This window comes from Rhipicephalus microplus, chromosome 4 (assembly GCF_043290135.1).
Source record: "Rhipicephalus microplus isolate Deutch F79 chromosome 4, USDA_Rmic, whole genome shotgun sequence".
In the NCBI taxonomy this organism is placed as follows: Eukaryota; Metazoa; Arthropoda; class Arachnida; order Ixodida; family Ixodidae; genus Rhipicephalus; species Rhipicephalus microplus.
Window position 1 is genome coordinate 80,027,144 of NC_134703.1, and position 12,349 is coordinate 80,039,492.

The following is a 12,349-nucleotide window of genomic DNA, read 5'->3' on the forward strand; positions in this document are numbered from 1 at the left end:
GACCTGCGGGTCAGCAGCCGAGTACCTACCACTGCGAAGCTGTATTTGTGAACTGTGATCTCAGGCCAAGATAACCAGAGTGGCATCTGTCTTTTTATCACTGGTATTATTGTGGAGTATTACTACACGATATCATTTTCCGCAAATTTGGGTGTAGTTGTAGAAAAACGCAGTTAGTGAATGAAGTGGAAGAAATACAGCACGAACCAAACGAACAATTAGTGGTCTAACAATTGGTTAAGTATGCGCTGATTCCACCTAAACTATCTTCCTTGATGTTCCCTTCAAGATTTAGGACCAAAAATGTGTTTGGTCTTGGGATGTCTTCCAAGGTAAATTCCAAAATGTTGATGAAGTTTCAGACTGTCGACGTGAAACTTGATTATATTTTACACTTACCAGCAATTCTTGTGTACACTTTAAAAGATGCCTGCTCTGAGAAATGTTTAGTGTAAGAGCTATACTCGGCGACAACTTTTCTTGGCACTGAAAGGAAAGCCACGGAGACGGAGCTTTAACACATGTAGCACTACGCGAAGTAGTCCGTTTCGGTGCGCGTCTCGTAATGCTGCGCAATGTGACGGGGGAGCACCATCAGTGTTTCATGTAGACGCAGACGCCGCTCAGCGTTTGAGGTGCACGTATAGAAAGGCGAAACTTTCCCATGCATTCAAAAAAGTGAAGTTACGACAGACCAATTAAGATAAATATATGGCGTGAGCTGCGCCCGGTCTCAAATAGATCCACGTCAAAAATAAAAGGAGGAACATTTATATTTCACGTTGAAAATGTGGGCGTTACTTTAGAACTACCCTCACTGGCGGCAGGATGCACGCGGTTTGGCTCTGTAGTTTTCCCTTCAGTGCCAAGAAAAGTTGTCGCCGAGTGTAGTCAATTTTTTTCCACGCAGAGATCCCCATAATTTTTATCATGTTTATTTGTCAACTTAAGTTGCGTGACTCAAAGCGTGCTGGGCAATGGCAACAACTACTACTTGTTCAGCAGCTCGCACGTAGCGTTTAGTTAGCGACAGAGTGAATCAAAAGCCAGAGTGTTGTCGAGCCTGTCACCGCCATTGTGTAATCGAGGCCACATGAAACACCAATATCGGATGGTAGCGTTTTCATGTGAGTTTATACTGTTTCCTGGTGAATTCCTAGTGAAATATTATCTATTGGTTTCATGAATGTTGGGCGCAATATGATTGTTATGCTTTAACACTTAAAACACTATTTGACTTCACAGCATTGGCTCCACGTAATGTCAGAATGGAAAATATCATTGCGTGTAAAAAACTTGCACATATGGTCTTCAGATCTATATTTCGGACAATGAACCCATTGATTGGTGCAAAAAGCACTACAGAAGAATGCGTTTCATAGCGAAATCTCGTCCATGTTTTGAAAAGTATTTGAAGCGTGTAGGTTTTAGTTTCCTATCAACACAATTATGTTCTCGGTCACTAAGGTTGTCTTAAGGTGACAAATAGTTTGAGAAACAATGCGGGATAGATGTTTTGGTCTTGCAGAGTAAAGGTAGCTAAAGTTGCTTTGTTTTTTTTTTTTTCCTTCTCTTCGATTTTTACGCAGTAACAGTGGACGACCAGCGGTCAATAGCAAGCTCCATCGACAGCAGGGCAAGCGGGAGCCGGAACTTCGAGAACATCAAAATAGAATGGAAGAACCTACGCTTTACGGTTAAGGAGGGAAAGGGTGAGTAGAGGCGATTGATGAGCCACCTTTGCCTGGAATCACTCGTGACAACCTAAAGCAGCCGCAAGCATTTTTTAAGCTACAGTGTTATCAGTTGTACTGGATTTCACACGCACCTGCAACACACTCATGAAAAAAAAAGGAATCTGGTTTGCCATTTGCCAGGTGATTAGGCACTGCACCTGCGTAATCCATAAAAAAGAATGAAAACGTGGCTGTTGATATGGAGAAGAGAAATGAAAACAATTGACAAGAATCCGCACAGCAATGATTGAAGTAAACCTGAGTATGACGGGAAAAAAAGAAAAACAGAAGAACGGCAAGGCTAGCCGGATCGCTGCCCTTTTTAGAGAAGGGGATGATGCGAATAAAAGATGTCAGAAAAAAATTTTACGAAAAATATGGTGAAGTGGGGGGATGGGGGTGGAAAACCATAAAAGACGCTGCTTAAGAGTTTGTCTCTAAGACCAGTTATCCGAAAAAAAAGAGAGAATAAACTAATAGCTTTCACAGCGTTCTCTGCTGAGGACATTCTCGGCCAGTGTTCTGAGGCTCTCTCCTCCGACGGGAGACGCTGCTGGGATGCCGATGAGTGCAGACGCGTGCACATCGAGCTCCGTATGTTCTTGTCTTTTCTGTATGGTTCAACCCTTGAATCGTCCAGAAATTGCCACAGGCATGTAGGGGAGATGCTCCGGTATCGGTGGACTCCAGTTTCACTGAAATTGGACCATTTTTCTTGTTTTTACGGCCACTTCTTCGTTCGCCCATGTGGAGCCTTCGCTACCTCTAGCGTCCAGTAGAGGAGCGGCGGCGCGACGCCGGGAGACGCTCGCCCGAAGACGACAACCACGGCGTTGCCGCGGTTACTGACGGCTATGGACTCGACTGGGGAGTCGCAAACAGCGTCCGTACGACAATCCGAACCAGGTTTGGGTGAAGAAGTCATGGACTTTGCCGCGCAAAACCGGGATGAAGCAGCACTGCCTGGGAACTGCAACGCGGCGTCCACGCACGCCGCCGCAGATTTTTCCGCCCCAACGGAGACCGACCGCACAGAGGAGGGATGGCAAATATCCCAATCGCTCAGAGCGAAGAAGAAACAGGCGAAGGAGCGGAAATTTCAACAAGGAGGGGACTTCTCCGCAGGCAGCAGACCTACGACGGACAACCAGCCAAAGCGCCGGGGTCGACCTACAAGACGGAGGCCCCCAGCACTACCCAAGGACGATCTGAAAGTAGTCTTCCGACCTCACCAGGGACTGCCTCTGAAGAATGTGACCACCCAAGCGATCTCCGACGCTATAGTGGAGGCTTGCCAAGGAAAAGTCAGGTGGGATCAGTTTATTCTCCGCATCCGACCGGGGTCCAACATTGCGCTAGCGTCGACTCCAGACACGACCGTCGCGATGGCGATGAGAGGCGTCACGTCTTTGAATATCAACGGAAGACCACACCCGGTCAACGTCTACGTTACGGCAGGTGAAGGAACCAAAAAAGGTGTTATTCACGGTATAGAGCCGCACACCCCGTCTGAGACCATCAAAGCGAGCATCCGTTTTCGCACCCAGAGCGTGACGCTGGTCGACGCTCGGATGTTGGGAGACTCTCAGAGTGCCGTCTTGACTTTCTTCGGGGACATTCTACCAAGATATGTTTACTACAGAGGAGGTGAGAAGGAGTGTATTCCTTTTCGTAACACCGTCCAATTCTGCCGGGCGTGTGGGGCGGTTGGCCACCGCACCGACGTGTGTCCGCAGCCAGACTCACCCGTGTGCCATACCTGTGGAATGCGCAACCCCGAAGTAAACCATAATTGCACTCCGACATGCGCAATTTGCACGGGAAACCATATCACTGGAGACCGCAGTTGTCTGAAACGCCTCAAGCCTATTCGCAAGCAAGCAGCGAAACCACCCAAAAAACCACACAAGCCAGCCCCTCGCTGGTTTCAGTCGGAGGAAGAGGAATCAGAATGGGAGTACGGACGAGGCGGGACCCGAAAGAGCCGTTCCAGAACCCGCACGCCGTCGAAAAACCGTGCCGTGGAGACAGGACAACCAGGACAGCGGCATCCAAAGTCGACTTCGACGCCGAGAGCAATCTCCCAGGACAATCCGAACGCGCAAGCCCTTCCGAGAAGCAAGCCACCGGGGGCGTGTCCTGCACATAGCAACCCACAGGCGGACGCGGTAAGCTATGCGCAAGCCGTATCTCCCACTACCAAACATAAACCCGTTACACCAACGATCACAGAACACCCAGAATACAAGCGGGTAGTAGCTGAAAACAGACAACTTAGAACAGAACTACAGGAGGTTAAGTCTCGAATGGCGCGCCTGGAGTCACTACTAAACCAGTCGAGCAACACACAAAGCCCGGCGAGCACACCTGTTGTCTCGCAGCCCGTTGCGCAGCCCGTGGCAACGCAACCACCACAAACACCGCCGATAGCGTTCCTAGTTCAACAAATTCAACTTGTTTTTGCCAAACTAGGCCAGATGGAACGCACCATAAGCGACTTGAGTCAGGCGCAGAATCCTCGCAAGAGATCTTGTCAGAGCCCGGGTGCCCCCACCAGACAACCTAAAGAAAGTGGAATAACAGATTCCGAGAATACCAATCATGGCTAGACACCGTAACAATAAAAAGACCGAGCAAACGGAAATATGGCAGTGGAACTGCTGCTCATTGAGAACAAAACTTGAAAATTTCAAACAATTTATTGGAGCATCTCCAATCCCTCCTGATATAATCTGCCTTCAGGAAGTAGGCAAATTTCAGATAAATCTGAGAGGGTACATAAGACATGTTAACCCAAAGTACCCACAAGTGGCGACATTTACCAAAAAAGATATCGCATTGAGTGTCAGCTACGTGAGCAATGAGGCAGTGCAACACCAGATAATAACAGTGTGGCCCAAAAAACGTGGAGGACCAAAAACAGTGGGGGTCAATATATATAGCCCACCTAAGGAGAGACGAGCCGACTTTGAGAACATTATAGCACATGCGATGGGTTTATTGAAAGAGAAAGACATGTTAGTTATCATGGGGGATTTTAATGCGCCACACAGAAATTGGGGATATAAGCAGGACAGCCCTAAGGGCAAACTCCTTGTAGACCTTGTTGAACGGTATGATCTCTGCCAACTTACACAACCAGACCTACCGACACGGGTCGGGAATAGCTTAACAAAAGACACGTCACCGGACTTAACGTTTACAAATTCTGAAGGAAACGTCTCATGGGCGCACCTCGGAGAAAACTTGGGAAGCGACCACTACATTCTCGGAATAACTATTAATGCCGCCACGACAAGAAGAATGGGGAAAGCGACAATATCTGATTGGAACAAATTTAGGGAGAACGTAGGAGACCAAGGGGAAATAATAGATCTAGGTAACTGGGTGACGCAGATAAAGGAGGCACACAGGAAAGTGACAAAGGAAATAGAAACAAGCGTGGAAATCCCAGCAGTCGACAAGCACCTGCTACATTTGTGGGACGCGCGGAGAAGCCTCACAAAGCGATGGCGGAAGCAAAAGCTTAATCGCAAATTGAAGATAAGGATAGCTCAGTTGTCACAGGAAGCGAATGACTACGCACGTCAACTAAATAACAGTAACTGGAGGCAATTTAGTAACTCACTTAGAGGGACGTTAGGAACCAAAAAGACCTGTCACATCCTGAGGAGTATGATCGATCCAGGGGCAACAAAAACAATGACGAACAGGGCTTTAAGAATTCTGGAGAATGAATTTAAAGGTAACGATGACGCACTTATCTACGAAGTCAAGAAATTATATGTCGGACAAGACGCATGTGAAGTGGTACATGGCAAATATGCAGGAAAAGAACAACCAGGGTTAGACGCTCCCATAACATTTGAAGAGGTTTATGCGGCGGCCCAGTCTTTCAAAAAGAATACCGCCCCAGGACGAGACAAAATAACAAACTCTATGCTTAGAAATTTGAGTGATGCGGCCCTTCGACGAATCACGGATTTCTTTAATGAAAAGGTATGGGTAGATGGAGGAAACCTTCCAGTAGAATGGAAGGACTCAAACATCATGTTAATACCAAAACCAGGGAAACCAAGAGATATTAAGAACCTCCGACCAATCTCCCTTACCTCATGCTTGGGTAAGCTTTTTGAAAAAACAATATTGACTAGATTGACAGACTATGTAGAGAGAGAGGGTCTGCTACCGGTGAATATGTTCGGTTTCCGACCACATGTATCGGCCCAGGATGTTTTCCTGCTGTTGCAAAATGACGTCATGAACCCAAACAGAGGTTCAAGCGACGAATTCGTACTAGCACTAGATATCAAGAAAGCATTCGATACAATATCACACAAGGTGATAATGGAAGGCCTCGAATCGATTAACTGCGGCCAACGAATATATGAGTATGTCCGGTCATTTCTGACAAGCAGGAAAGCTACCATTTCTTTAGGCTCGGTTACATCTGAAACCTTCGACTACCCAAATAGAGGCACCCCCCAGGGAGCCATGCTATCCCCGATACTATTTAATGTCGGCCTGAGAAAGCTCGCATGTGAGCTGGAAAATATAAAAGGTCTAGGAGCAGCTCTTTACGCAGACGATGTCACCTTATGGACAAAGGGTGGCTCTTATGCGGACAAAGAAAACGCCCTCCAGGAGGCAGTAGATAAAATACAAGCTTTCGTGACAGCTGCAGGAATGCAATGCTCGCCGGAAAAAACTGAAATGGTTAGAATTGGGGCAAGATACGCAAAGAAAAAGGACTTAATACCGGTAGCAGTACTGCTGGATGGGAGACAAATCAGGGAGGCAGATGTAATACGCGTGCTTGGCATGTGGATACAAGGAAATTCGGGAACGTCACACACACTACAAAGGCTACGGGGAACCACGGCGAATGTGGCCCGGATGATCAGGCGGATAGCAAATAGCGAAATGGGACTAGAGGAGAAAGAAACCATTGCACTCGTTCATGCATTTGTGATCAGCCGAGTTACGTACGCGCTACCGTACCAGACAATGACAAACCAGGAGACAAAGCAAATAAACACAATAATAAGGAAAGCATTCAAAGCAGCATTGGGGATTCCGGAAAATGCCAAAACCGAGAGGGTAGAGAAATTGGGCATATACAATACCTTTGAGGAGTATGCGAATGCGGTGCTTTTATCTCAAAAGGAAAGGCTCAATTCAAGCTATCATGGGAGAAGAATTCTGGAAAAGATGGGATATACATTGCGACCGTTATATTGTGACGAGGAAACGGTGCTAATAGATGCGGAAAAACGCACACATTTAACTGTAGCGCCTATTCCCAGAAATATGCATCCGACGTATCACGCAGGAAGGAGGAAAGCGAGAGCAGACTCCTTACGCAAAGCATTTCAGAATAGCTCAGAAGCCGTCTTTACAGACGTAAGTAAAGCGAGCAGAGGGTCACATGTAGTGGCAATTGTAGCACAAAATCACACCACAATGGCGTCGGTTAAAACTTGTTTCACACGAGTGGCAGAGGCGGCAGCAATAGCCATAGCCATATCCAACGCAGAAATCAGGGGAGAATCAGTGGTTGTGCTCTCCGATTCACAGGCGGCATGCCGAATGTTTCTCCGAGGAACGCTACCTAAAATAGCGTATAAATTTTTGAATAAACCCATAACAGGAGACCATCACATTGTATGGTGTCCTGCTCACGAAGGTTTGGAGGGGAACGTCGTGGCAGACCGTATAGCTCGAGGCATCACCAACCGAGCGACGGCAGGCCACGACGTTGAACCTCTTTCCAATTCGCGTGACATCCTCCTCCAACAAAGGAAACAACGAAAGGAATATGGGCTTCCACATAAGGACTTGGATAGCCAGCAAAGCAGGGATTGGAGACGAATACAAACCAATAGCTTTCCCAATTTGTACCATCTAAGTAGAATATATCCCGCAAGATATAAAGACACCTGTCCGTGGTGTTCACAAGTACCAACACTCAGCCACATAACATGGGAGTGCACCCAGAGGCCCACACACATCGACAGCCCACACATCACGAAGCAACCACACATGCTTCACAGGCAGTGGGAGGCATGGCTTGCGGACGAGGACAAGCAGAGCCAAATAGCTTTGCTTGACCAGGTCCAGCGAGCCGCTCGTGCCAGCGGAGCCCTGGACTGAGGGCCCGACCAAACTGCCTGCATTTCAAATTTTTTTTTTCTGAATAAAGTTTCTTCCTCCTCCTCCTCCTCCTCCGACACTTGGCGATCGTCAGGTCCATTTAACACTTTTGACAGTTCTTTCATTCGCGCATTGAAATGGGGACGTTCAGTGATTCAGCGATTGAGTTGTGTACAGCCGTATATAGAAGCAGAAAAGATATCGTTACAGGTCGCTTGTAATCATGAATGAATACACTACTTTGCAGGACATTTTCAGACCGGACTCTCCCAAAATAGCGCGAACACTAGCACAGACACGCAAACAAACGCACACACACGCTAACGCGTGCGTCGGGGGTTAAATGCTAGTACGTGAGTGTAATCCCAAAGAAGGAAGTGTGACATTTTTTCATGAGTATAACGAAATCAACGTGATATCTGAATGAAATTCAAGGGACGTTTCTTGTCATTCTGAGTGAACTGTCGAGACATACCAATGGACCAAGTCACGGTGTAACGAGATATAGGGTACCATGATGACACGTGCGCCAAGGGATCGGATTTTCCTGCCCGTACGGTGAAAAAACGAAGTTAGAAGCACCACCCCTTCTGAAAAATACGCATCCGCACGAAAATTCTACGTGCCAAATCACCGCGCCGGTGTCTCTCCGTGCCCTTCGCGTGACTCAAAACTTCCTTCCCTCTGCGCTCATTGAATCGAGGCGCGGCTGGACTCGACCAATGTTTCAGTCGCTGATCAGGCCGCCTTGCAACATCTTAAGCCATTTCAAGGTTGACGAACCACCAGCTTTCACTTTTTTGTCCCTTCGTCTCTTGCCCCCAAAGCTATAGCGTCGGACGTTACGTGAGAATGGAGACGGAAGGGATAGCGGTTGAACGAATGCATGGCATTGAAAGCCGAAGAAGATTGCGCTGCTTGAGTGAGGGCATAAGAGGGAGACACATGACACAGGCGCTAATGCACCCACGATACCAAATTTCAACTCCTCCATTTAGAATATTTGTAAGCTTATGATGTATAAGTAGTAAGAAGCAGCTTGACATGGTTGGGCTCAACCGCAGCAAGAATTAAGCTCGTGTTTTCTTTCGTTCAAGAGCTGAACGGATTATGGAGAATAGCAGTTGTGAAAACGTAGCGGGCCAAGATAACCGCATTATTCGTCATTGTGCTGTGTACGAAAGGCATGCACGAACGTGTGATGCGTGCGTATCACGTCCGCTGTTTTCACGCTCATTGCTTGTGTTCATGTCGTAGTCTGTGTGCAAATCACTGACGTCAGTGCATGGTACACAGCAGTTACAAGCGTGTTATGATAACAGAAAATATATATACCAAGAACTCGCTTGCTGTATTCGTTGAAAGCAACGATCGGGCACATTATAGGGCTTGAACAACGCCTATCTATTTAGTGGCACATGTTTGGCGTAAACTTCCTTGGTTCGCCGAAGGCGAAAAATCCACAGATCTGCACGAAGTGAATGGTATCGAGTGGACGAAGTTCTGAGTATCGTATCGGTGCGTAACCGTAGGTTACCCGAGGGTTTCCTCGCATAATGTAAATTGACTGCCATAACGGGTACATAGAAACGTAAATTTATTTCGCCTTCTAGTCTCCATAGGTAATTCAAGGAACATTTAGAAAGTTGCTAGAGTTGAGGATATGTCTTGAAAGTGTTTAGAAAAAAGTGTTTACTGTTTTGAATACTTCGTACTCATCTATGGGGGAGCAATGAGCTGTCCCTATACAAAGTTCAGACCAGCAGTACATGGCGACAGCCATGGGGTAATCTGCGTTAAGAAAAAGTGGGTAACAATTTCGAGTACTCGGCACTCTACTGTGGGAGAGCATATAGCCGTCCAATGAGGATCAGGCATTAGCTAAACGGAACTGTCACCAGGCCAACTTAGGAAGGATAGTTCACCATTTCAGTAAGGGAAATTTGTTGGCACATATAGTGCCTGACGCGTGCCTTTGTTTTACAGGTTTGCCCGAGAAGTCTCAACATCTAGGCACATTATAGCAGAGGTCAACTGATCCATCTTCTTCTCGATAGGTTAATTTTAGCGGGAACAGCAATCTCTTATCTTATAAGTACAGTCTATGTCTACCTTAAAGTATATTGCAAAACTTTTTCTTGTGTGCCTCACATACGTTTCGAGTATAGCAACAGTTCTATTCCGTGATCACAACTGATTCCGAATACAGGATCAGGTCTTAAAAATCGTCGCCCCTGATACAAAGTGAGATATAGTTGTTGCTGGTGCGTGTGTTCATAGCTTCCCCATTATGTATGCGCCTATAGGTGGACCGCGCTAGTATTCGCGATCTCGAAATACATGGCATTCGAATACGTGTACAAGTTAAACAATTGGCAGATCCCACGTACAGTGGAAATCGATGATATGCGAAGCACGAAAGATAAAAGTTGATATGTAATTTTAAAATCAGCACAACGTTACGAAGTGGAGGTAAATGATGCCGTACATGACTTCCGTGTCATGATTATCATGTTTGGTTCTGTCGTTTGCCTTTGTCCTCTATTCACGTCACGTGATACCAAAATTAGTAAATGTAAAGCTAGCGAAACGACCGCAAGCACGCTATGAGCGTGGTATGGTGTTATGTTCTTACATGACACGCATGTCAGGATTATCATGTTTGCACCAGTCATATATTTCGTCATCCATTGACGTCACGTAACACCAAATTTTGTATATGTGGAGCTAGCAAAACGGCCGCGGGTGCATCAAGAAGGACCCATTATACTACAATGTAGCATTGACGCGCGAGCACGCTGGGCACAGCGACGCTACGTTAGCAAAATGAGAGCACTCTATAGTCTGACGCCAGGCGCGATCGGTGCGAACAGCGTCTGTCGGCGCGACCCGGCGGCAACCGGCGCGAAATGCGACATGCTGCACTTCGTGTCGATGCGTTACCCAGACTACACTGCGTCTCCCTCTTTCCGTGACGGAGGGACGCCGGACGCGCTGAAACGCGCATGCGTCAAAGCAACGCAGCGCGGCGCGCGCCTTCGAGTATATGGCAGGACCCGCACCTGGCGTAGCAACGCCGGCGTGACACGACGAAATGAACGCCGGTGAGCACGCGCACCGCATCACGTCGAAATGTATTGGCGCCTTGACTGTGGCATGTAGTCATGTTCTGACATGACACGCATCGTATGATTATCACGTTTGCACCAGTCACATACCTTCGTCATCCATTGACGTCACGTAATACCGAGTTTCGTACATGTGAAGCTAGCGAAATGGCCGCGAGCGCATCATGAGCGTATAGCATGAAGTCATGTTGTTACATGACAGGCATCACATGTTTATCATGTTTGCACCATTCACACACCTTCGTTATCTATTCACGTTCCGTAATACCGAATTTGGTATATGTAACGCTAGTGAAATGGCCGCGAGTGCATCATGAGCGTGGCATGTAGTCATGTCACGCATGTGATGATTTTCATGTTATTGTCTGTTGCTTGTGTATGCCATGCAATCATGCCATACCATACCACTTTTGAAGCATGCCATGTGAATTAAACCACCGCAAGAGCTGCAGGACCACGAAATGTAAATCATGACATTCATGATATACATGCCATGATTTTCATGTTATGACTAGTCAAATATGTTCTTCATGCAGTCATGTTATTCCATACCAAGTTTGGTATCGATACAATTTTCGAAACGGCCATTGATTGATTGATTGATATGTGGGGTTTAACGTCCCAAAACCACGATTTGATTATGAGAGACGCCGTAGTGGAGGGCTCCGGAAATTTCGACCACTGGAAGTTCTTTAACGTGCACCCAAATCTGATTTCGAAACGGCCAGGAGAGCTAAAAGTCGTAGGCGGCTAGATAGATAGACAGATACGCTCAAAGTCGCCGAAGTTCGCTAAGAAATGCTTCGCATTTAAAACGAAAAAAGCTCGTGCGTCCATGCAGCTGCTGAATTTATGTTCTTGTTGCCTTACATTATGCGGTCCCTACGCAGGACCCTGGTACACCCATTTCAATGGTAGGCAAACTACCACCTATATTATGAACTGAGGTATTACGTTTCTCGGGTCTACAAATAAAGTTATTCCATCCATCCTTTCATCACGTACGCCTAGACAAACTTTGATACGACACATTTAATTAATAGAAAATTGAAAAGCATGCGCAGACATACTCTTAGTACTTAAATTAAGAGTGGAACAAGTAAATGAACCTCTAAATTGTACCTTTTTCACGCACCAATCAGGCATTATTTCCGTGTGTGCGCAAGATGTGCACATTCAGCGTCTTGTGCGGCTACGATCTGCCAGCAGCCTCAGTCATGCCTGGTGTGCTTGTGATGGTATACTCATTTCAGGCTATCACAGCTGTCAGGAGGGCGTTGCGCTTTTTCTGTTAATCGTAAATTTTCGCACCGTCTTTGAAGAAGGATTCTT

The 12,349-nt window shown here is 46.7% G+C and overlaps 1 protein-coding gene across 2 annotated transcripts in view; it reads left to right on the forward strand.

The window, feature by feature from the left end:
- The window catches only part of LOC119172140 (ATP-binding cassette sub-family G member 1-like), a 96,798-nt gene that overhangs the window by 36,389 nt on the left and 48,060 nt on the right, over nt 1-12,349 (forward strand). Inside the window, exon 2 of one of the 2 annotated variants that reach the window (XM_037423154.2) lies at nt 1,590-1,712. In XM_037423154.2, the coding sequence (XP_037279051.2) occupies nt 1,590-1,712 (123 nt within the window). The remainder of the gene's footprint in view (nt 1-1,589; nt 1,713-12,349) is intronic. The other variant, XM_075893036.1, reaches the window with a different exon arrangement.